The sequence below is a fragment of the Periplaneta americana genome, chromosome 2 (genome assembly GCF_040183065.1).
Source record: "Periplaneta americana isolate PAMFEO1 chromosome 2, P.americana_PAMFEO1_priV1, whole genome shotgun sequence".
Taxonomy (NCBI): domain Eukaryota; kingdom Metazoa; phylum Arthropoda; class Insecta; order Blattodea; family Blattidae; genus Periplaneta; species Periplaneta americana.
Window position 1 is genome coordinate 100,893,475 of NC_091118.1, and position 25,579 is coordinate 100,919,053.

At 34.3% G+C, this 25,579-nt stretch overlaps 1 protein-coding gene across 10 annotated transcripts in view; it reads left to right on the forward strand.

Annotated features, from left to right (window-relative positions):
- RhoBTB (Rho-related BTB domain containing) overlaps window positions 1–25,579 on the forward strand; it is a 596,656-nt gene that overhangs the window by 546,449 nt on the left and 24,628 nt on the right. For all 10 annotated transcript variants that reach the window (XM_069818201.1, XM_069818203.1, XM_069818207.1 and 7 more), the window contains 3 exons: window positions 20,021–20,134; window positions 21,402–21,572; window positions 23,356–23,601. In XM_069818201.1, the coding sequence (XP_069674302.1) occupies window positions 20,021–20,134; window positions 21,402–21,572; window positions 23,356–23,601 (531 nt within the window). The remainder of the gene's footprint in view (window positions 1–20,020; window positions 20,135–21,401; window positions 21,573–23,355; window positions 23,602–25,579) is intronic.

Consider the following 25,579-nt stretch of genomic DNA (forward strand, 5'->3'; position numbering starts at 1 on the left):
CATGAATTATGAATAACTCCTGAACTGTAAACTATAGCAACACCTTTCTCAATAAGGCTTTACTAATTGTATGCGATTTGTATGAGTGATTTTGGTATATCGTAATCACGATTCCAGTATTAATATATTGATGTTTAACATATATGTGCGAATTAGCTAATCAGCTTAAAAATTTCACTGTTCTGTAACTAATCACCCAATATTAAAAGAGTTTAAAGTAGTGAAAACGTTTCAATCATTCAATAGAAAAAAATAATACCGTTTTATTGTCATTAAATAGTGCTAATTTGCTAGAATCTCTTATCAAAGTATCTGGGATTCGATTCCCAGAATATATTCTTAGAGATTTATAATGAACCTTCGTAAAGGTTTCGTGTTAGTTAGGAGCTTTCTTCTGTCAGCCAGTTCCACTGTGTAATTTCAAAAGTGACGTTACAAAAAGAAAAACTATCAATTAGACAAGCAAGGAAGATGTATGATACACACTTTGTACTGTATATATCCTTACTATATACACAATGTCTAAATTGCTGAAAAAAAGTTAGTATAGCCTAATTATTATCTGTTTGAATAGATATTGAAGTTTTGAATCAATAAAGAACAAATCGAAATTACTAATTTATTCAATAACTAAGTGATTTATTAATTCCAGATTTTCGTTATGCAGAAAATTTACGGTACAGTACTAAATTTCTACCTGTGTTCATATACCAGTTTCTCTCGAACTTTTTCCCACCACAGAGCTCCTTTCAATCTATAGTGCAACAGCAGAACCTTTGTACAGTAATCAATCCATTTTCTTTGTTTTGTTGTGATAATAATAATAATAATAATAATAATAATAATAATAATAATAATAATAATAATAATATGCCTAAGTATTATTATTATTATTATTATTATTATTATTATTATTATTATTATTATTATTATTATTCATATCTTCGTAATTTGGGTATACAATTTATAATATCCCTTGAATACAAAATAAAATTTATTATCCATTAGGACTCTCAGAACCCCTACGACAAAACCCTGGGATTCCGCAGAACACACTTTTGAGAACCACCATCATTTACAATTGCATATAATCGAACATGAGTACAATGGCATATTTTCATTTTTAGTGAGATTATTATTATTTTAATACCGGTATATTAGAATATTTGCTTGCATAAAGCATATTCTGTATTGAATTCGGTCATATATATATATATATATATATATATATATATATATATATATATAGACACACACAATAGTTTATTACTACAAACTTTCTTTATTAAAGAGTTCCCACAAGGACAAAGTGATATAAAACAATTAAATTTAGTCAGTGTAAAATGTTTGTTTACAAATTAAAATGTGAGACTTACAATTTTTATATATTTACTATAGCCCATTGGCATGTACATTTATTCAACCAATAATTTGTAATTGTTAGAGAAAACTAATGACACTTCGTTTTTAATATCTTATGCCTCGTTTAATCTTTGATTGAAGTGCTGGCTGATGTGTACACTGCTGCTCAAAAAGAATGAGCACTTGAAATATTCAAAATCTCAAGTATTCCGCACTGCACATGTGATGCTTTGTTTAAAAGACAACGCATATTTAAGTAGCTTAAATTCGCTTATTTGGTTCAGTAGTCTGAAGTATGTTACAGTTGAGACTGGATAGTGTATGGTAGATCTTCTGAGGCTTTGAAGAATGTAATATGATCGAAAATCTTGCGCGTAATTTGTATATGAATAAGTAAGGTAGGGAATACACACAGAGTTATCAAAGCTTCGATAGTGTAGATGGCTAAGGCAAGAAGCTGAACTACATTGGCTTCCAGTTTGGATCCTGTGCAGTAGCTTTTTTTTTATAAACAGATTTCTCATCATAATTCTCTCACGAAGTTCTAAAACATTATAATAAGTTTTCTTTCTGCAAAAGGCTATCCGTCTACACATTATATTTAGCATAATATAATGAATGCAATGACATTAAACATGAAACAGGAAAGGTTAACTAGCAGACAATAGTTGATTTACCATCTTTAGAGAAAAGGTAGAACTATGGCCTATAATGCCATTCCTACAGCTATATATATTTCTTCACTGTGTTTACTTTCTTAATAACCCCCTGAGAATGGCGGACAGACAAGAACTACGTTTTCAGTTAATAGGACTCATTCGCACCTGGCTTTCCGCTGCCGCAGTGCGAAGAGAGCTCGGAGAGCATCTAAGGCTAGAAAGTGGGCCAATCGTTTTTGCCTAGATGGAGAATTAAGAAATCGTGTAATTCCTGAAAGGCCACGAATTTCTTCCTGGAGAGAGGACGCGAGTTTAATTAGGGAAGTTAGGGATCCCACATATCTAACTTCCCCTGAATTAATAATCAGGTTCAACTTTTGGGCTCCACAGCAACTGCTAGGAGATGCTTCCTTAGCCATGTTATAAGGTTTCGTCGAGTTGCCAGGAAGGGTAGGTTAGAAGATGAGCAGATTGTGTATCATGTAGCTTTCACGTCTACTCGAGAGGACTTTGATTGGAGAAATGTAATTTTCTCTGATGAAGTAACCATCTCGAGAACTAATGATGGTCCTGTCCATATATATTGCATGGATGGCTACTGATGCTTGCTTCATGTATCCGGTTGCGAGGTCGGATCGCATAAGCGTATCATGTTGGGGGTGGATGTCATACAATGGAGCAGAAATTCCAGAACGTATCCACAGGAAGCTCAACACAGCAACCTATCTCCATATTTTGGAGAATGTATTAGTTCCTTCCACTCAGGAGCATTATCCTGAAGGAATACTTGATATCCATCTCTTGGATCATCTTTGTTGTCACGTGATAAGAACCTGATAAAACACGTGTGGGCGAGAGTAAAGGCAACTTTACGCTCCAAATGGCCAGGACCATATCGTAGCAAGGACGAATTGAGGTATAGAGTTGAGTTGTTGATGCATGGGAAGAGGTGGCATTGCATGAAGAACTTTTCACAATCTTTTGGCGAATGAGAGCTGTGATAGACATTTCTTTTATATTGGCCAAGTCCAGCCTCATAATAGCCTTCAGATGTAGAGCAATAAACAATTCCACATAACCAACAGTGTTTTGTCTTTAAAAGTACAAACAAATGCAAATAGAAAAGCCAAAAAAAAAAAAAAACCTCGACTGTGGATCGACCCATCACCTCGTTTATACGAAGTAAGTCAAACAAGTCCTCTAACACTGAGCTAAATGTTTCGCTGGGAGTCTTACACTGAACAACAGCAGCAGAACTTTATGGTGTAGTATCATGTGCAATACAATTCGTACTCTTGTGAATCGCACGCTAAATCTCGTATTTTTAAGGACCAAGAGTCCACTCATTGTTTTTGAGAGGCACTGTACATTAATTGCCAGCCAGTACATCTCATTTGACGGTAAGTATCAGAGGAAGAACGATTTTTGTATACATCTGAAGTCTGATTAGTGTAATATGTATCCATTTAGCGATATATGCAGTGGAGGGGGAAAGGAACTGGCCACCTTACCCCATTATCTTCTGGCCTGGTTGCCTCATGAGTGATGCCTTGTTGCTGTCACAGACCTGTTTTTGGACAGTTGACTAAACAGTGCCTCGCAGTGGTCGAATTGGAAATAAATTACTGCCGGTATGCATAGACGTGTCTTGTGATACAGTTATTTTGGGGATTATTTAAATACGACATTGCTCCCATGAGAAAACATACGACATCATACATTAATGCAGGAATGTCTAAGAGAATGTACAGAATATGACGACACTATTGGTTAGCGTAACTGATTGTGTGATCAGCTTCAGTAAATAACAGTGAATTTTAAATTTTTACTGCTGCTATGCTTTTTGGCATTTTATATTACTTCCAGTATACCCTACCGGCTCATAACAGTACTGGCCCAATTCGACCATTGATGCCTCGTTTATGTGTGAGGCTGGTTGTACATACCTTATTATTTTTGAGTGTATTAATAATTGCTCTTGTGTTTGCAGTCATCATGCATACATCAATGGGAATTCAGTAAAAACTTGAACCAACTAGCCCTATTGTGAATAAATTTAATACCTTTTTATTTTTTAACTTTAACATTTACATTTAATACAGAGTGAACAAAACTTGGCTGTTTTACTATATGGCGAGTTTTCTGTTGGCGGCCATGTGTACATGTTAAGTCGTGTACATATATAGCAAATGCATTTGCTGACTGAATTTGGAACATATGGATAGCGCAGCGAAGGAGAACCAATCGTTTGGTTTCCCTTTGGTGTGGACAGGATTTGTCACTTGTTCGTAGTTGATTGTAGCAGTAGGACGCAACATTTCACCAACCGGTACTAGAATGTCAAAACTGGAGTGAACTGAAGAAATTATCATCAATCTTCTTGTATTATATAAGGACCAGGAAATTTCTGGAACAATCCTGGAAATCATTTGTTTCGACACTCTGAATAAATACATCAAACATGTATACGAATCCCCTGACACCAGATATCGAAGTGTTAGTGCTAGTCTTTCATGATAGGTATTGCTTATCGCCAGTCTGTATCTATGTTCTAAATTTTTAGCCTTATTTTGCATACCGTAAAGTGGGGTGACTTTGAACGCCAAGGTGACTTTGAACAGTAATTTAGCGCCTTTCTAAATTAAATGCTGTACCCAATTGCGATAAAACTGTTTAAGTTGTCAATAAACTAGTTCAGTTTTATCGCAATAGGGTACAGCATTTAATTTAGAAAGGCGCTAAATTACTGTTCAAAGTCACCTCGGCATTCAAAGTCACCCCACTTTATGGTAATAGCATTTCGAAGACTGTTGCTGAAATTCGATAGAAGTTCTGAAACTATTCCGATTCATCATTAAGCAAGTCAGTGTCTCAATACCGATTGTGACTTTCGTAAGATGGTGTCTGCCACTGTCGTCTTTAATTTAATAACATTCTTTTTGTTAGACTACCTATAATATAAACTGTTGCACTTGCTAATATATATCTTCGTCTGTCAGTATTGAAGAAATTAGCAAATGCGAATGCTCTCTGACAATTTGTTGGTGATTCGCACTTTTTCTCGAAACATTGAAGATTCACTCTGTCATTCGTTTATTGTTTGTTTGTTTGTTTGCTACGTGTGTACGCACCTTTATAAGAAATACTCATAATGGGCACATCAACAGAACATATTTTGTTCATGTAAACAATAAAGTTAATAAATAGCAGTTTAAATGTCATTTAGTGACTAAAATTAAGCAAGGATATGCTAAAATGTTCTGTTTTTTATACTAGTTTATGAAATTATCCTTCACTCTTTGCATTTTCCCTTAAGAAATGAAGGTGATATAACATGTTATTTATCAGTTTTTCCAAGATATATGAACCCATTTTTGTGCACTATATCCAAATATTTTGAGAGGGAAGTCTCAGGAGACTAGATTAGAAAATCGAGACAGTCGCACATTTTTAATAACAACAACTCTGTCTTTGAATATTTTATAAGTACATTTCTTAAATGAAATGTTGATTGCATATTTTGTGACATTTTGTTGGGGATGGAGAGGGATATGCGGTGCTTCAGTTGAATCTCCAAATAATATATGTAAAATCATTAAGATGAACTAACCAGCATTAAGAACTTCTTTTTAAAAAAATAAACTGTTATCTTATTGCTAATATAATATAACTCTAATTTTTGCATCATAAAGGAGTATTTAATGAAAGAGCTCGGATTTTTTAAGCTCTTGCACCACGAAACTTTTGGCACTTTTGTATGACTTCTTCAATATCAGTATAACGTTTTTAATAGAACTATTATATACATTTCTCATTAAAAAATGAAGCAATATTTTGGGCATCCGAATTTCCTCAATGAAAAATGTATTCACAAGGTCATGGATCGTTCCGTAGTTTGAAATGTGAACTCTGGAGATTCACCTAGTCACTTAATGGACAGATTGTTTTACACACACACACACACACACACACACAGATATATATATATATATATACTGGGTGTTCAGTTCAAAATGTGTCATGGCTCGCTGTATGCCGTCATGTGGCTAGCCGATGAGCCTAGAGAATTCAGTCTTCCTACACTTAAGCAGAGGTGTATAACCTATGAGGCAGAGAAGTTGCCTAGCAAGTACGGCGTTCATTCTGAAGAGTATGTACCGATATGTACGGTAACACCGGTAGTGGCAGGAATGTGAACTGTTTGGAAATACGTACTGTCGGGATATGGGGAGAGGGTTAAGACGATTACTTACGTATTTGTTGACATTAACTTCGATGGTCAACATGGACACGGAGCATTTGATTTGTGTTGTGGAATGTTACCGTACACAACCGATGATAACAAATACCCTGCGTACGACCTGCCGGCGCAAAACACAGTTCGAAAGAGGTTATGGTAGCACACAGATCGTACAGACCACCATCTGTTGCTACGACGTTCAAGTTATACCGTACACATTCTCAAGTTCAGATTGAAGAACGCCTTAAATAATAGGCAACTTCTCTAACATATAAGCTGAAACTCGCTTCAAATCGGTGACCCAACAACAGTGATGTCATGACACACTTTGAAATGAACACCCAGTAAATATATACTCTCTTTGCGCAGTAGATTACCTAAACAAGGTTATATTCTGTTTAATGATTAATCACGAACACATCAATTCAAGAAACATACATTTGCACGTGATGTTTGTTCATTACTGCCATGGTCTTGTTGTAATAGCATCTGTTTTTACGAGCATATCAGTGAGCAGCATCAATGCAGAGTGGCATTATAGCGAAGTTTTGGTCACTCGTATGTTAAAATATTCATATAGAGCTCTGTTATTTTATTTAATTTTGTCTGGCTTTCATATATTTTAAATCAGCTGAATAAATTAAATTCGAGAATTTATGTAAGAATATGATCTTTCACACATCCAGAATGTTTTAAGGTGTTGTTGATATATCATTATCATTACTTTTACCTCACAATATTAACATTCCATCGAGAAGTGATGAACATGGAAGTAAGTTGTAATTAGTTAAGTATGAACACTGATGCTCAGTAATATATGAAATATTTCAGAATTCGGTTTCCAAAAGTTAAAGATTGTAGGTACCAGTATTTTAATACATATCTATATAACGAAGTTATATATAATTGCTATTTTCGAATTTAAGTTTCCTAATTCTTACATGTTAAGTAATTACTCATATTTAAACATAACTTTTTACATTACGGTACCTGCACACTTTTTCTTTGTGTAAAAGTTTATAAGTTTTCACATCAAGATAAGATTTCACTCTATAGAGTTTTATAGACTAACAGTTTCAGAAGATATTAAATGATAATGTTTTGTTTTGAACTCTCAAAGTTACGTGTATTTTAAGTGATAAGTGATTTAAAAAAAAACTGTCCAATTATAGGAGATGAAAGTATTGTTTGCAAATAATTTAAACTTAAATTGTAGCGAATATTCCAAAACTATGGCCAATTTATGAAAAAATGTATTACATAAAACTACTCATAACGCAAATTTTCTTCTCTTGTCTGTTTTCTTATCTATGGCTAAGTAAAACGTTTCCTTCAATTTACCTGTGACCTGGATGTCTGTTTCATTTTGTCTTGTTTAATCAACCCATCTTTAAAGATTGTGTGTAGGTATATATGTAAAGTTAAAGTCATGAACTTGCAACTTTTCCCTACCATTAAAATACAAACTGTTGAAGCGTGAGTGGCACTTGGTTGAGTGAATGAGCGAGTATAAGCCTTTATTGAGCTCAGTGTTGCCTGGTGGTGTACCGACGTGGCTGTTGTTGTGTTTCTTTGCAGACCGTGCCACTTGGACTGTTGCTGGTAATTACACTATAACTGTTCACGGTTTGTTAGCACTAATATGCCCCCCCCCCGCTCCCACCTTTTTCTTTTCGTTCATAGATACGTGTACAGAAAAATCCTGTTCTCACCATTAACAGGCATCCCTCATTTTTAATGAAGACTTTGTTCACTAATTTCCATTAATTGATTTATACTGCAGTTTTCTTCTGTCTTCTAAAAGTGAGGATGTATATAAAGGATATTGTGTAGGATTTGGTGTGCACTTGAATTTCGATTCTTATCATTTTCGTGTCTCCACGTGCAATTTTCATTAGCAAAAATAATTAAGGCATTTTATGCTGTATTAAAACCACATATAGGCATGTAACATAATTAATGAGATTAAAATTATTACGGGTATTTTAAGAAAACCTTTATTTTTTTCCTATTGGACATTTTCAATGTGTCAGTATAAGAAGTGTTATTTTTTGTTTGAATATCTCTCCAAAAAAAAAAAAAAAAAAAAACTTCTAATTTCGATCCTTCTCAACAGTACTCTTTCTTAGAAAATTCAAGTCTTTCATTGACAGATAGGAACATAGTTTTAGCGATTTCTTTTGAAGTAATTTAAAGGGAGTTGTGTACAGTAAAATTGTTGTTTTGTTATGCAAATCTGGCTTTCAGGTAGTAGCTCCCTGTAAAGCAGGTTTGAATAATTTCAAGGAAAAATTGTCCGGGGCCGGGTATCGATCCCAGGACCCTTTGTTACTGGAGGTACGTTAACAGAAATCCACAATTTAAGTCACACAGTATTTGTATGCACTCAAAGTTGGGTTCTGGGGTCTTGTCAGCCCATTTGAGTTGCGTGGATATAAGGGAAAAATTGTGACAGTGTCGTGACAGTGACAGTGTCCTGGGGTAGCTCAGTCGGGAGAGCATTCGTGCACTATGTTGTTTTGTTAGTTTACAAAGTGGTACTTAAGTGGAAGATGAAAGTTGCAGGGCACTATTGTATGTCTACAGGTAGCATTCACTGATGCATGGTTAAATCAATTTAATCATAATCAGGAATGCAGTTTTAAACTAGTGATGATGTTTGATATACGTTTGTTTTTGTAATAAAATTTGTTGCTTATATTCATGGAAAGAGAAAAATATTAAAGGAGTGTGATACAGAACATATCTCGTACTTGTCATAATCAAGAGATGAAATTCTTCTTCTAAAATATTTTTGAATTTAAAAGACATATAACTTTCCTATTATGTGACAGAGTTTTAATAGAAATTTAATTTTGAGTTACAAACGGATTTCTTTGAATGGAAATTTTGTAAATCGAGGGATTCTTGTTGCCAGTTACTTGTTCATATTCCCACAGATTCCTATTTGGTGTAACTTCACATGGACAAAACCGTCTCTCATAGCATGATATAGTGTCTAACTGTTCCTAGTGAACAGCAATGTTCCCAGACCAGTATAGTATTAAAATAAATAAAAATCCTTCTTTAACCCACCGAAATTTAGTTTACTTCCTGATTAGTTGGTGCAAGACATAGATATGTGTGTTGAAATAACTGTAGACACTCCACTTTATTCCAGTGGATAGGCATACTGTACACCAGGCATGTATACATGAGTACTAGCACTTCATAGATGCCATTGAATACCTTAACATTTTCAGTTCCATACATGCTTGAAACTAAAGGTGTTCATTTTTGCATATTTCTCTGCGTTTGACTGGCTGCTTTTTGTCAATATTTATTAAATTAGTTGCTTCATCATTCGTCTGGAATGTTTTCGAATTGTTTTTAATTTCTTTAATAAAGCAAAGGGTCATTGATGCATAAAGTAAATGATGATTCTACTTTCATGTGACATAAATTTTGCCTAAATATTCCATTTTTTATATTAGATAGAAAGAATATTTACTTTTATGTAAAATGTTTGTATTGTCACAGGAAGAATTTTCAAATTTTAAAATACTAAAGAATTTGCAAACTTTAAAATATTATCACTACAGTACTGATTTAGAACCTGACAATAATAATTTTAAATTTGTAATTGTTACCGAACTGAAAATGTTAATGACTCAAAACTGGAGGGAAATACAACCAGAATAGATGTGCTTGTTCCATTTATTCCACTTCTTTAGTGAAACACAGTCTGCTGTTTATTAGAAAGGCATGCAGTAGTGTGAGTAAGAGAAATGTGCATGTTGAATAATCTTTCTGTTGCTACTTGCATGTTATTTCACTTCTCTTGAATTTCAAATTTCGTCAATATAAAATTTTTGTGCTTTATTGTAGCATATATTGTCGAACATTACACATACACAAGTAAATTCTCCAAGTCACAGTTCCTTGTTTGAAAGAAGCAGAAACAGTATATTTGATTATTTCAATATTAATATCAATGTTATTTTGATTAGTTATATAAAATATTACTAATTTACAGAAATTATGTATCGAGATTGGATATCTAACATCATATCAGATTGATATTAATTGAAAAGATTTCTTGTTTCTTATTTGGGAGAGATTCTCTTAAGATTATTTCCATCTGTAAACATGTCTGAAAGATACGACGTTTCGAAAAAAAAAAATTGGTTCTACTAACTACCTGGAAAAACTATAACTCTCTCCCTCAGTTAACTTAGCCATTTTGATTTTCATAACTAGTAAGTACTCTATCTCATACATTGGAGGTACATCAAACATTTAAAACCATATGCACCTCCCTTCCTCCAGAATATATTTACAGAAATAACTCTGAGAAAATCCGTCCCTATTTATAAACCAGTATTGCTTGTTCCCTTTTAAACATTTATTTGTTTTTTTTTTTTTTTATTATTTTAATCTCTATAACCATTACATAGTTTAGTATTTTACAAACGATCACTTTGAATTTTTTTTTCATTAAACATGGTGGTTAAAAGTTACATCTTCGAACATGATGCAACATGCCAAATATGTTACAGGTAGAGCCAGGAATTGGATAAACCTACTTTACCCGGATAAAATATGCATTATTTAAAAGAGCTGGGTAAAGTTGAAATAAAATATACATTTCTAACTAAACCCAGCTAAGCCAGTGGCATGCAGTGCAATTTCATGTGAGAGAAGCAATAATAGAAATTGTTATATGTATAGTACAAAACTGATAGCAGCCAACTCACCTAAATATATTTGGAGACCAAAGCAGTTCTCCTCTCTTTAGTAGCACAATCATCAAACGGAAATAAACGAATCTGTATCAGCCAGGACAGGCGCTAAGAGAAAGAATTTAGTGACATTTTAAGATTAGAGAATTCATAGTTCTCACGATTAAAATATAATTTCTGCAGTAAATTTCTTCTTTTTCGTTATATGAACAGGGGAAGCAATGCTTCATTTGCTTTCCATGTACAGCATGCCACTGAGCTAATCGTACATTTACCTAACTCCGTTTAGTTAGAAATGAATTTTTCAGAAACAAGATAGATTTTCTTTGTATTATTATTCAAATTATAAAGAATAATTGGATTTAGACAACATTAATAAAATAATGAAATGCGAGATAATTAATGATCTGACTGGTAGAACACTCATTTCAAAATAATTTAGTTTGGCTAGTTGTTAAGAGCATGATATGGTTTAGAATTGCAAAGAATTCCTGAAGCTCCGCATTTAAACTTTTTGGTTATACACTTCCGCTTACAGTGACATCTGTTATAGCCTTCACCACTTGAATATGACTGCCTATTTGCTAGGTGACATAATGGGTATCTGCTATGTGAGGTAATAACTTTTATGTTGATACTGCTGTCAAATCCATCAGGGTTTTCTCACAAATCGAAAATTGCTTCCTAGTAAAGTGTTCAGCGATTATCCCATATTCGTTTTCCAATCTGTAGAATACTTTAGAGTCTACTACTGTTATCACTGCAAGAATGTCGACCCTTGTCAATACGTGGGATTTAAACTCGAACTGTGTTTCCAATTTTGGCCGAACTGAACTTGGAGTTAGACAAGTACTTCATCTTATTTTGCTTGATTTTCTAAACTCTCCTTGGCTTTGTGTCTGTTAGCATTGGTATCTTTTTTTCTTACCGCGAAGTTCATAAATTCCCTTTTCCCTGTATGGCTCAGCACAGACTGCACTCATCTCCTGTGCCTAACTCAGTTTGATTTCCTTCTGTGCCTACCACTTGAGTGTCCTCACTATTCGGTCCCAGTTCGTTTTCTTCAACCCTTACTCCCGGATTACTCTCAATGGTTAGATCCTCCTGGTTTTCCTCATCACTATCTGACTCTTTCTATAATAACATTTACGTCTTCATCAATGTCAATACCTTCATTATGGCTTTCACTTATCACTTTGTCTAAGTCTTCTTCACTTTCAAGAAGATCAACATTTTTGGGTAAACATGACGTAGCCAAACCTACCTTAATATCACAGCCGAACATAGTTGGTAAAGAGGATGCTTTATTCGATCGTGATAAACTCTATTTTTCATAATCTGAACAAATCGTAGCCCTTCAAAGCAATGAGTAGGCCTACAGTTTGTATGAGCCATCCACATTATAAACATAATTTTGTGGGTCTTGGTTTGCCCTTTCGATGTTACCCTGGGATTGTCTATGCCATGGTTTACCATGTACTATTTAAGTCCATCCCACGTGGAGCATAATTCGTTAACTACATGATTGGCAAACTCTCTACCATTATCTAATTACAAACTTGATAGAACTTTAAAAAAAATCAATTTTAGCTACCTCTTCAACAGATTTTTATTCTAACAGATGTAACTACAAATTTTGTCACATGACCTTGATACACCATGATGAACTTAATGTATCCGTCACAACTTGTTTGCATGCCAACTTGATCTACTTGTCCACCATTATTTATTTCATTAAAAACCGTTGGTCTCACAACTAACCTTCTTGTCTGTGACTTGAGTTTCTTTTGACATGGTATGCTATGTTTCAAATAGAGCTTAATAATTTCTTTCGTCACAAAATCTTACACTGGACAGATCTGGTATAAAAGGAGTGGTACACTCCTCAACTACTCCAACGGTAAGCATGTCAAACTGTTTCAGACAACAATAGTCCTTAGATGTTATAGAAGCTGAAGTCTTTACATTTTTCACACAGAGTCTGTGAACTCATGATATTTCTCATTAGGTATGTAGAAACTATTGCATTCGATTACTTTGCAGATATTAAGTCACTAAAACTTCCTTGAAAATTCTGTTCAAATACAGAATGTGATTCACTGTCGGTAGCTATTTTTAAGGTTGTGTGCGTGCTCAGACCTGTTACAAACGAAGATACCAGTTTCCCCAAATACATGTGAATAGTTCGCACTTACTGTCGGTGACTCAGGAGAAGATGAGAGCAGACTGAGGAGGAAAGGATGTGAACAGATAACGTACGACACGTGCAATATTTGTACTGCAGTAAGCGGAAACATTAGGTCTCCTTCTGTTCAACTTAGCTTTAATTTCCATACGCATTGTTACTCATGCTACTGGGATGCTTATTTGAGCGATGTTTATAGTAATCAGCAGCGATAGTCAAGAAGTTCACATTCTTTTCGCTCGTCTTCTCCTGAGTAACGGACAGTACCTGGATTAGGCTCGCTGTTTAGCAGATTTTATTTCTAATTCTTTCTTTACTCAAAGTGGTTGGATAAAATTCACTTTATCCAGATGAACTTAGGTTTATCTGATTTTCGGACTCTACCCATAACATGTATCAGTATGCATATGTATAAATTGTTTGCATCTTGTAGCTGACGTTTATAGCTAAAACTGAAGGTTAATTTAAAAAGACAGATGTTCATAAAATTTCCAAAGATAAGTACTGGTAATACTGTATCTCAGAGTAATGTGATGATCACAATAACAAAGGTGAGATAAGGAGTTAATTACATTAGAATTGTTAGCAAAGTTGGTGTTACATGAATGACACTTCATGCCTATAGTTCACAAACCTTCCTATGCATTTGTATCGTAGGCATTTTGTACTAGATGGCCTCGCAAATGTAATTGTGGCTGTGCAAATGTGTTTGCATGACAGTTCTTTATTATTTCATTATTCACTTTCTGTACCATAGTCATGTTTCAGATCTCGAACAGGACTGGTATTGAATGTCGCCAAAGATAGCCTATGGCTTGTTGCAACAGGTTGTTTGCTTTCTATGTCCTTTTTCTTTTAACAGAATTATTAAAAATTATGCCAACTAAAATTATAATAATTTAAAAATAGTATACATAAAAGTTATTAAAATATAAGGTGGTAGATATTTTTTTATTTACTTTTAATTTATTCTTGTGTATTTACTACATCTACCTCAGTTTTAATCGATATAATGCCAGAATATACTATGTATGAAGATAAATTAAATAAATTTATTTCAAGTTTATAGATCATAGTACGTTTAAGCTGTCCATAGTTTTTCCTACCCTAGCATTACATAGAACGAAGGTTTTTTAATACAAAAGTAATTTGGAGTTAAATAAGTTATGTAGTAGTTCATATCACTATATTAAATGGCCTACCTGTAGGTGTACTAGCATAATATTTGGTAGAACCAAGCTGCAATTCTAGTTTCAGCTGTTATATCAATTTTTTTCTTTCTGGAAAATATCTACAAGGTACCACAAAATACGATATCAACGCATCCTTTCTCTTATTTACTTCGCAATGTACTTATCATATTGCTGACATGTTATTTGGGCTGTTACAGCAGAATTTTATGTGTTGCATGGAAAATTTTACACACTGGAATGTTGTTCACAAATCTACGTAGTAGTGTGACGTATTAAACTATTACAGCCATGTAACTAAAAGAATTTTAGTGAAAAGAACCAGTCTGTACTCAAGTAAAGTAAAGTACTCTGTGTCCAGTATCCATTATGACGGACTACTTTTCAGTATCAGTAACTGAAAGAATAAATACAAACAAATTTGTTGGAGATTGTTGCTAATTTTGGGACAGAATAACATGAAAATAACACAAGTACAAACAATTTGTTGGAGATTGTTCCTCGTTTTGGGACAAAATAACATGAAAATAACAGGAGTTCAATATGCAACTATATTGATTTTGTTTTGATGCAATTCTTCTCTCTGTCTCTGTCTCTGTCTCTCTCTCTCTCTCTCTCTCCCTCTCCCTCTCCCTCTCCCTCTCCCTCGCCCTCTCCCCAATCCACTTCTCCCACTTCCCTCCCTCCCCCTCGTCCCATTCCTTCCACTCTGTCTCTCTCTTTCTCTCTGATTATACGAAGTAGATATAAAGAGAGAATTGTATATTCCAGAAAGTACTTTAGAGATATTCGCGGAAATACACGTTTCTAGCATCTTTGACACTGAAAAAGTGGTTTTTGACATGCCACATAGAGTATGTACGGGATTTCTCATAAAGTATTAAAATTTGCTAGTAAATTTATCTAGAGAAACTCCAAATATTGAGTGGTATATATTAGAACTATTTCACGAATAAAACAAAACAACACCAAACCAAAAAATCCGGCAATAAAATATAAATATTAATTAGTTAATAATTGTGCTCTTGAGAACTTGGTCATTGTAGCTAGATAATGTCATGGCGTTACTTGACCTACCTTATCTTTTTATTTATTGAAAGAAAATATATTAACAATAGAATAAAGAAACTTTATAACCAAAACATTAACTTATTATAAATCGAACTTCAGTATCTTCAACTAATGGTAAACAAGCATGTGAATTTCCACAGTACGCAGATTCCTATGCCTCTCTAGTAACAAGGGTGTGGCAATAACAGAGCTATAATTATATAGAATTTTTCATAAGTAACGCATAAATTCAACTAAAATTGAACACAAAATTGTTTAACAGAACACTCGAACATATCAAACCTTATATTTAGGAACGAATATTTTTAATGTAAAAAAACTACTTGTGCCACTATGTTGTGATAGTTATGATGTCATTGATTCATTCATTTTTAGTTTTTTGCCCAGACAGGTCTTTCACTGCAAACCCAGCATTCTTCAATCTTTGTTATTTTCTGCCTTCTTTTTTGTCTCTGCATATGATCCATATATCTTAATGTCGTCTATCATTTGATATCTTCTTCTGCCCCGAATTCTTCTCTCGTTCATCATTCCTTCCAGTGCATCCTTCAGTAGGCAGTTTCTTCTCAGCCAGTGACCCAACCAGTTCCTTTTTGCTCTTCGTGATCAGTTTCAGCATTCTTTTTTCACCCACTCTTTCCAACACATCATCATTTCTTATTCTGTTCTTATTCCATTTCACATGCTCCAATTTTCTCCATATCCACATTTCAAATGCTTTTAGTCGCTTCTCTTCACTTCGTCGTGATGTCCATGTTTCTGCTCCATACAATGCCACACTTCATACAAAGCACTTCACTAGTCTCTTAGTTCTTTTTTCAGAGATCCACAGAAAATGCAAAAGCTTCCTTTGTCATTGCTATCCTCCTTTTGACTTCCAGGCAGCAGCTCATGTTTATAGTACACCCCAAGTATTTGAAGCTGTTCACTTGCTCTACTGCCTCATTTAGAATTCGTACATTTCCCTTCTTTATTATTTTTTTTTTTTCGATAACCATGGTGTTCGTCGTGTTTTCATTTATCTTCATCCCATACTGCTCACAACTGTCATTTAGCCAGCAACATATCCCATACTATCATCTCATCTTCTGCTAATCATCAGCAAATCTTATGCACTTTATTCTTCTTCCTTCTACTATATTCTTAAAACAGTTCTTTATTAAATTCTTCAAGTAGATGTTGAATGGTGTAGGTGATAAAGGACATTCTTGTTGTACTCCTCTCTCTATTTCACTTTCTTGTAACATTTCTTCCCCTATGTCTTTGATAATATTTTTAAATTACACTCCTTTTTTTTTTTTCATATTATCTGTTTGAGAATACTGTTTTTATACCATCACATTGTCTCAGTGCTAGAGTGCTGGGCTTATAAACCAGGGGGCCCGGGTCCAAATCCCACTCTACCCCGAATTCATAATTTGTATTGGGTAAGCCCCTGGTCCAGGCAATACAGGGATTTTTTCTGGTACATTTGTTCCCTGTGGCATTCCATTAATTCTCAGTCATCATTCAGTATAAGTTTAATGTGAACCCATTCTGTGATACACTTTGAATAGCTCTCACAAACTATGAGTGACTCATAGAGTCCAGGTAAATAAAAAGTGAAGAGGGCTAGCATTGGACAAGAAAAAGTTTTTTTTTTTTTTTTTTTTTTTTTTTTTTTTTTTTTTTTTTTTTTTTGTTATCAAAGTAGCTTTATTGTTTAAATAAACATAGAATAAGAGTTTACTGAAAAGAAAATGAGAGAATAAAATTGAGATTTTGATGGTGATAGAATATAGCGATAAAACATGAACACAACAAGAGATATATGCACTTTTTAACGAAACACGTTCTCTCAGTTAACTATGAACAAAATAGAAACGAAATTCAGTGAACATGGGCATGTCAAAGAAAAGAAAACCTGTAGACTGTCCACTGGCAAAGGTTTGGAATTTGACGTTTTGCTCCTGGTAACAAGAGAGAAACCACATTCTTCACTGAATGAATTATAACCTAGATTTGACATCTCAAGAGTAACTGTCTGAAAAATATTGCATCATACTAACGATCACTCTTATGAAGTCCAGCCTTGTGAGAGTTACTGGATGATGGCCTTTGTTAGAAGATTGCAATTCTGTGAGGAAATGGCTTTTTCTTGATAGAAGATTATAATTCTGCGAGAAAATGGCGGTTCTCTTCATAGAAGACTGTAATTCTGCGAGGAAATGGCTGTTCTCTTGATAGAAGACTGTAATTCTGAGGAAATGGCTGTTCTGTGCGATAGAGACCTATGCTTTTTATGTAACATGTTTCGTCAATGGTGAGGTGAACAGATAAAACTGCAGGTCAGATGAGAATCCGCACTTGATGGTAGATATACACATGTGGTACTCTCAAGGTTAAATGTGTATGCAAGGATTTTAGAATACAGAGTTTTAGGTCTTTATTTTTTCTTTTTCATAAGTACGAGTAGTTATTTGGTGGAATTTTTGCGTGTTGATTAAATACTAGTCCTTGTTATGTGCCCAAATCTTCAAGATCCAGATATATCATACGATTCCATGTGCTCTCCTTATTTCGCTGCTTTTATTCGGGAATGTCTGAATAAAGTGTTTTCATACAGGTGAATCAGAAAAAGAGGATATGCAGAGTAGCCTGCAAGATGACCTGATCACCATCCATTTGATTACTTTTTAAGAGGATATCTGAAAAGTAGGGTCTATGCAACAAAGCCTGATGTGGACGAATTGAAGGGGAAGAAGGGGATGAGATGAAGAGGAGAAAGTTTATTTTGTGTCTTGACAATTACCAGATTGTACAGTAAATGGAAAACATCTCTGGAATTTGATTAAGTGAATTTTAATTTTTTAACTTAGAAAATTAATTTCCTTACTAAAATATTCTTTGAATTTTTGTAAAAGCTAGTAAAATTGTTTTACTTGTTTCAAAATGTAAAATTCGACACACCATTAGCAAAATGTCTAAAGCACCAGCTTTCCGTGCTGGTAATCCGAGTTCAAATCCTGGTGGCATTATGTGAAATTTATGGTGGATAAAGACAGTGTTTGGTGATAGGATTTCGCAGGTTAATCTCTTTTCTCTTACCGGAATTCTACCATTGCTCCATTAATCATCATCATCATCTGATGCTATGTAGAACGTCTCTCTTGGTGAACCAAGAACAACGCTATGGCAGCAAATAGATCTACAGTTACTATGTGTCACTTCTAAAGGAGGACAAATAGGTAGATGGTGCAAGTCAAGGATCAACCATTGGTGTGGAGAGAGTCAAATGTTTAAGTAATAAAATGTTATTTGTATCGAAATTGTGATGTGTGCTGTGACTTGTTCATATCTTTAACAACTTGAGAGAAACACAGGATATTCAGTTAAAAGAGTGAGATCTTCCATGGACACGGATTTTAAAATATCGACAATGTTATAACTCACCAACAGTGGTTTTGTTTCCATATAAAACAGTATCCCTTTCAAAATAATACAGAGTTTGACATGTTCAAGCTTTAAAAAAAATTCACAGTTTAATTTAAGTGGAATTTATGTGTTACTTATGAAAAATCTCATACAGTTATAAACACTTCATATAATCACATCAAACATATTCTTAAACCCCTACTGGTTTGTATGAAATTAGTGAAATAGTGTACAGAATTATGCATCCAAAACTTCATCAGACAGAAATTTAAATTTAGGGTTTATAGATATGTGTAGGCCTACACTTAAAAATGTATAATTCCAGTCATTGCGAAAATGGAGCAAAAAAAAAAAAAAAAACTTTTTGTGTGAAAAGTTTCATCATTATATAAAAATCGCAAATATACTATTACATATCGTTTTTTGCAACAAATAATTTGTAAGCCAGGCAGCATGGCAAATATAATAGTTTCACATCTTCTTTCAGTGTACTTCGACGATATTATTTGTAATATACAATCACTCACACAGTAAGTGGTTTTATTTATGTATATCATTTGAGTAATATAAAAAATAGCTGTAAAGCAACACAATAAAAGAATTAATTTTCTTGAAATGCTTTAAAAGTTATCTTTTTTTTTTACATAAAATTTGTATCATTATTCTGGCTGCTGATGAATTAATATATCATTAATATTTTTTCCTCTCATTTTGAAAACTTCTGTTATGAGGGAATCTTCATCGTCAAACATAATGTCATTATCCAATTAATGCAGTATGTTTCAATAATAAAAGAAATGTACCGGTACTCCTATTTAATAATATAAAGTAAATCATGTACGTCAATTTGAATTAAATAAAATATGTGAATGTTACGTACTTTTAAGCCAGTGACTCTTATAAATTCAAAAGTAACATGGTATTAGGCCTATTTTAGAAAAGATAGCGGAGTATAAAGTTACTTAATCTTTTGTTTCTGTTCTTAACTAATATCACTAAACACCATAGTGTTATATTCTATCACCTTATATTTTGAATGAACTATATAGATTTAGAGAATTGTGATATTTATGTTTGATTTAATATTTCCTTGTATTCAAGATGCTTCATATGCCATGTATGGGTAGTAGAGTAAGAAATGAAGAGAGTGGTGGTACTGAATTGATATGTTTGTGCAGGAAATTCGGCAGGCGGCAGAGTTCCTCGATCTCCCCGAGCTATTAGTGTTCGTGAGCAACATTCAGGCCCACGAAGAATTTCTGAATACAGATCTCAAACAACAGTATCGCAAGGTGAGTTCACCTGTATGCAATTAAAAACGAATTTTAGCATCATTTGGTATTTAGTAGAAGTTCTATCGTAATTTTTTTTAATCATAAAATACATTTACATACGCAGTTTTTATTTTATTAGATTTTGCTTATTTATAAAATTTAAATATGGCACTTTTTCTTCAAGAGTTAACATTAATAATTCTTGAATATTTACATTAAACGTTTTCCCTTCTGTCTTTAATTCCAAATTAAAGGAGTTACTTTAACTTGAGTTGGTCCAGAGTCCATGTATAAGGACAACTATGTTCTTCATGATTTTCCGACAAATACCAATTTACCAGACATACTACCTTTATGAGTCCTGTGCTGTGGTGTCGTAGTCTAAGGCATCCTGTCTAGAATTCGCGTTACGGAATGTGCGCTGCTTCGAATCCTCGTAGGGGAAGAAATTTTCTCATGAAATTTAGACCATTGCTCATCCAGCATTGTGATGCACTTGGGAAGCTACGATAGGTAGCGAAATCCAGTTACGAAAGCCAGCTAAAACTGCTGGGGGATCATCATGCTAACCACACTATACCTCCATTCTGGTTGGATGATTGTCCACCTCTGCTTCGGCATGTAGAGGCCAGCACCAGCTGGTCGATCTGGGCCCTTAAAGGAACGTAACGCCACGGATTCTTACTGTCTTTATGAGTTCTCCTTTTCTTGACATTTCAGATCTTCTTAATCACACTGACATTGAAGTTGGAAGTATCTAACTAAACAACATTGGTTTATTTATTTTCTTCCATCATTACCCTCGCACATAAAATATTTTCTTACAGAGCTTCATAAAAGAGAAGAGAAGAGAAGCTGACTGTTTTGTTATAGAAGACATGACTGATAGGGCCTAAATAAATTTTGCTTAATTTTCAAGTTCTTAGATTTAATGGAATAACATTTTTGGCAGTTTACAACCATCAGCTTTCTCCTTTCCGGAAAAAAAAATCTCAACAAAATGACAATAAATTTGGTAACTTTCTAGAAGCTGTTTTATAACTTGCTAATTATGGGAAATAATATCAGTCTTGGTAACATTTTAATTTCTTCTACAGTAATGTACTGTTGCGTCATCATCATTATCATTATAATCTTCGTTATAGTCATTGTCACCATCATTGTCAGGTGGCATTTTACCATCACCATCATCATCATCATCATCATCATCAAGTTGGTCTACTCTGTTTATCCTTTGCACCCACTGGATTTCATCACTATTCACAGAAAGTGTTATCTTTTTCAGGCGGTGAGGCAACGATTACAGGACTTATGTCTGGGGCAAGGCCTCTTCTCAGACATAGTTTTCCAGCTAGATGACGGCTCATTCTCTGCACATCGGCCCATGCTGATGGCACGTTGTGACATGATGAAAGCTATGTTTTCTGGAGACTTCAGGGAGAGCAACGCCAAAGTTGTAGGTTTTTTTAATCATGATAACTTTCCGAAATGAATTTAATAACAAAATGTATTTAAGATATGCAGTATAATGATAAAATAATTTTCTAGTGATATTTGAATAGTTAGTTAAAGATTGATTAAGCTCCCTCTTTTGGCGTTAGATATTTCGAAATTCGTTAAGCCAACAATTAATTTCACTATATGACGAATTTAAATTCATTCTGCTATTTCAGCAAAACTTTTTCCCAGAAAAAAAAATTGTGTATAATTAGTTAGTAGAGAAAGGAATTTAGTCAAATTCCAGTAATTTTTATTTTTCACAAAAATACATTTAGCCTACCTCAGCAAGACATTTTATTTTGTTGTGGAATGAGTTATCAGATTGCCTTTTACTGGGTATACACAAGTCAAGTAAATTCTGCACTGGAACTTCCATTAGTTTTACAAATTAAGAAAAAATAAAATCAACAACTGAAAGGCCAGGGGTTTTAGTCTGTAACCGTCACCTAAGAGGTTCACCTAGTAGCTAGATCGTGGCTGGAGATACTTGATGAGTATGTAATAATAAGAGGATCTGATGTCGAAATATTTTTTTCTTACACCGCCTGTATTGGCATGCACTCATTAGCACATCGCTACTGTTTTGGTGATTATGTTAAAGAATTCTATTCTGAGGGTGGGACACCCATTAGATTGGATTCTGTTCACCGCATATGGTAGGATGACATGAGTGTTGAGTATGGAATTAGGCAAGATGGATAAGATGAAGGTGATAATAATGACAAAATGATCCCAGGGTCCAGTAGCGAAAGTTACCCAGAATTTGCTCTTAATGGGTTGAGGGAAAACCCTCAGAGAAGAACCTCAATCAGGTAATTCGTTCCAGGCAGGACTCGATGAACAATATTAATCCAAGGAAAAAAAATCTTTATAAAATGTATTTAAAGAATTACTCCTGTAACTTTATTTTATGAAACTGAAGTAGCAAAGTAACTTTTCTAGATTACTTACACACTATAGAAAAATAGACCATAAATATAATCATGAGGTTTGAAGTGAATAATAGGTAATAACTATGAATACAAAAGAAAAGAACTGTAAAGAGATTATGTTAAATCATAGGGAGAATGTCTCATTATAGGGTCCAAAGAAACTCGGGATTATAAAACTACAGGGGAGAGTACTTCCAGAATGCATATGTAGCGGATGGAGAAAATAATTCTTACAGAAGGAATAAAATAAATTGTGTGACTGCCTTATTTTCAGTTAATTTTATAATTTCATAATGTGTAAATTTAAAGCGACATTTTATTCACAAGAAATAGAATTTACTTGTAACTGGAACATGCCACATCCTAATCCAAATGCAGATGGTGATGATTGAGCTACGTGACATTTTGGATCTTCATGTAAACATCTTGACTCGAATACGTAACATTATTTTCCAAATTCTGATCCTAATATAAATCTTAGGTAGTTCATACTAGTATTAGAACCGGTATCTTTCATTTCTCCAAGAGAATGGATTGTAGACAGTAATCCATCTTTTTTCTTGAAAGCTTTATGCCTATACTCTTAGAAGAATATGTCCCACTCTCTCTCTACTCCTTGACTGTAAATTCAGCAATTTGGATGCTGGATATAAAATGTGGTGCTATGTGGTAACAAATGAGACAAAGTACATGTCATTGGTGGAGAATATAGTCCAAAATAAGCATTCACTAAAACTTCAACTTACTGAAACTATTGACTGTGTGATGACTGCTGTACATGTAATATTAATATGATCTCGTTGTTAGATTCTATTCCCAGGCGTGCGTGAGGACACATTCCACAAGCTTCTGGTGTATTTGTACACTGATGACGTTCCTGCCATTTCACCTGCCCGTTGCTTAGACCTGCTAGAGTTGGGCAATCGCTTGTGTCTGCCCCGTTTGGTGAACCTAGTAGAACGTCGTGTAGTGGAGGAGATGATACGCCTCTGTGGCTCAGATGGCGCTGACCTCGTTGTGGAGCATTGTTTAAGACTGCTGGAGCCATGCAAGGTATCTTAAAATAATGATAATTGACAAACAAAAGAAAATACTGTAATTAGAACCTATTCTAATAAGTCACTGTTCTGTTGTGAGATTTTAAAGTAAAGACTTGTAATAAACTGTTATATTTCGACGTTTGTTACCAGGAGCTGAAAATGGAATAATTATAATACTGGTCATAGAATTTTCCTTTAATCTATTACATGGAACCCACAGAAACCACACTTGAATCCAGAAGCAAAGACTGTAACTGCAACCCAGGACGACGTAAATTGGTGTAGAATTGTTATTTTTTCAAATAAAAATTATAATTCCATGGACTCACTTACTGACGAATTGTCTTGTGGATACTTAGTATAATAGAAACCATATCTGTTATTTACAGAAACAATATTTTTGTCCAATATTCATAAATGAAGGAAAACGCACTATAGCTGTCGAACTATCAGGAGAAGAATGCAAAGTGAGACGCAAGTTGGAATAGAAACATAAACAGGCATTGCCACATTTAACTCAGTCAATGTTGCCAACCCCTTTATGCATATTTGGAATTGTAATTCCTTCCCAACTATTTCTTTTTATACAGAGTGAACCAGGGGCGTATTTTGCGGACTACCGGGGCTACTGGGCTACCGGTGGTAGCCCAAGGAAATTACAAAAGAAAAAGTTTATAATATAACATAATGTAATAATTTTGTATTATTAGTTTTACCATAGTAATTAAAATTAAAGTAATTGTTAGATTTATATGCGCTCTCTGCTCTCGAAAAGAAACAAGTTGTCAAGGCGGCATCGCTGGAGAAACCGCTTGCTACGTGAGGTAGCCTGTGACCGTACCGCACACGCTGTCTTGTAGCACAACTGCCCGTCCCCCCCGCTCCCTACTGTTTCTATCGTGCAGTGTAGGTGGGTGAGTTGCCGCTCTCGTCATCGGTTTCTTCGAAGGCGCGAAGCAGCAATACGCTTAGTACGCTAGCAATTGAATGTGATTGTGTTCTTGCAGTGCATTATTTTAAATCTGTGATTTGTTCGAGTGTCTAAGAGTTATATTAATTGTGAATGATTAAGTTTTTAATTTCCCAATTAAGTGATATTGTGAAAAATATGGCAGAACAAGTTTCTGGAGAGGTTTGTGTTGAAAATGACTGTGTAATAGAAGGTTTATTAAAAGTGCCTTTTAACCGTTGTACATAACAACGAGAAAATTGAAATTTTGAAAATGGAAAGACCAACTCCTGAGTTAAATTTGTCCATGGACGTAAAAGAAAAACAGCGAGAGTACACATGCCATTTCACTTCAACATCATATGGTAAGTGGAATTGGTTGTGTGGTAGTTCTAAACTGTCTAAACTATTTTGCTGGCCATGTTTGTTATTTAGCCGCGAAACTAATGTGTGGTCAAAAGAGGGGTTTTCTAATATGAACTCTCTTCGAAAAGCAGTCCTAGAATACCCAAATCAAAAGCTCATATTTGTAGTAGCATGAACTTTGCAAACTTTGGGAAGACAAGAATTGATTTACAGCTAGATAAGCAAAAAGCTCTACACATCAACCAACACAATGCTCTTGTGAAAAAAAAATCGGGAGATTTTACTGCATCTTATTAACGCAGTCTGCTTTCTAGGAAAACAAGAATTGGCTTTTCGGGGTCATAACGAGAGTGTGGAATCAGACAATATAGGAAATTATATTGAATATTTAAGTTCCTTAAGTGAATTTGACCATTTACTGGCCAATTATCTTGAGAGTTTAACAGTATTTCGTGGTACTTCTCTCGCAATTCAGAATGACTTAATATTTGCTATAAGTGGGGTTATAATAAAGAACATAAAAACCTTTTGTGGCTATTGTTGTTGATGAAACAAGTTACTGCTCTAATCAGAGTCAATTGTCCACTGTTTTAAGATACGTCGACAGTACTGCCAATGTTCAAGAACGGTTTATAGGATTCACAAATGTCAGTTCGGACAAAACTGCTGCTGCTTT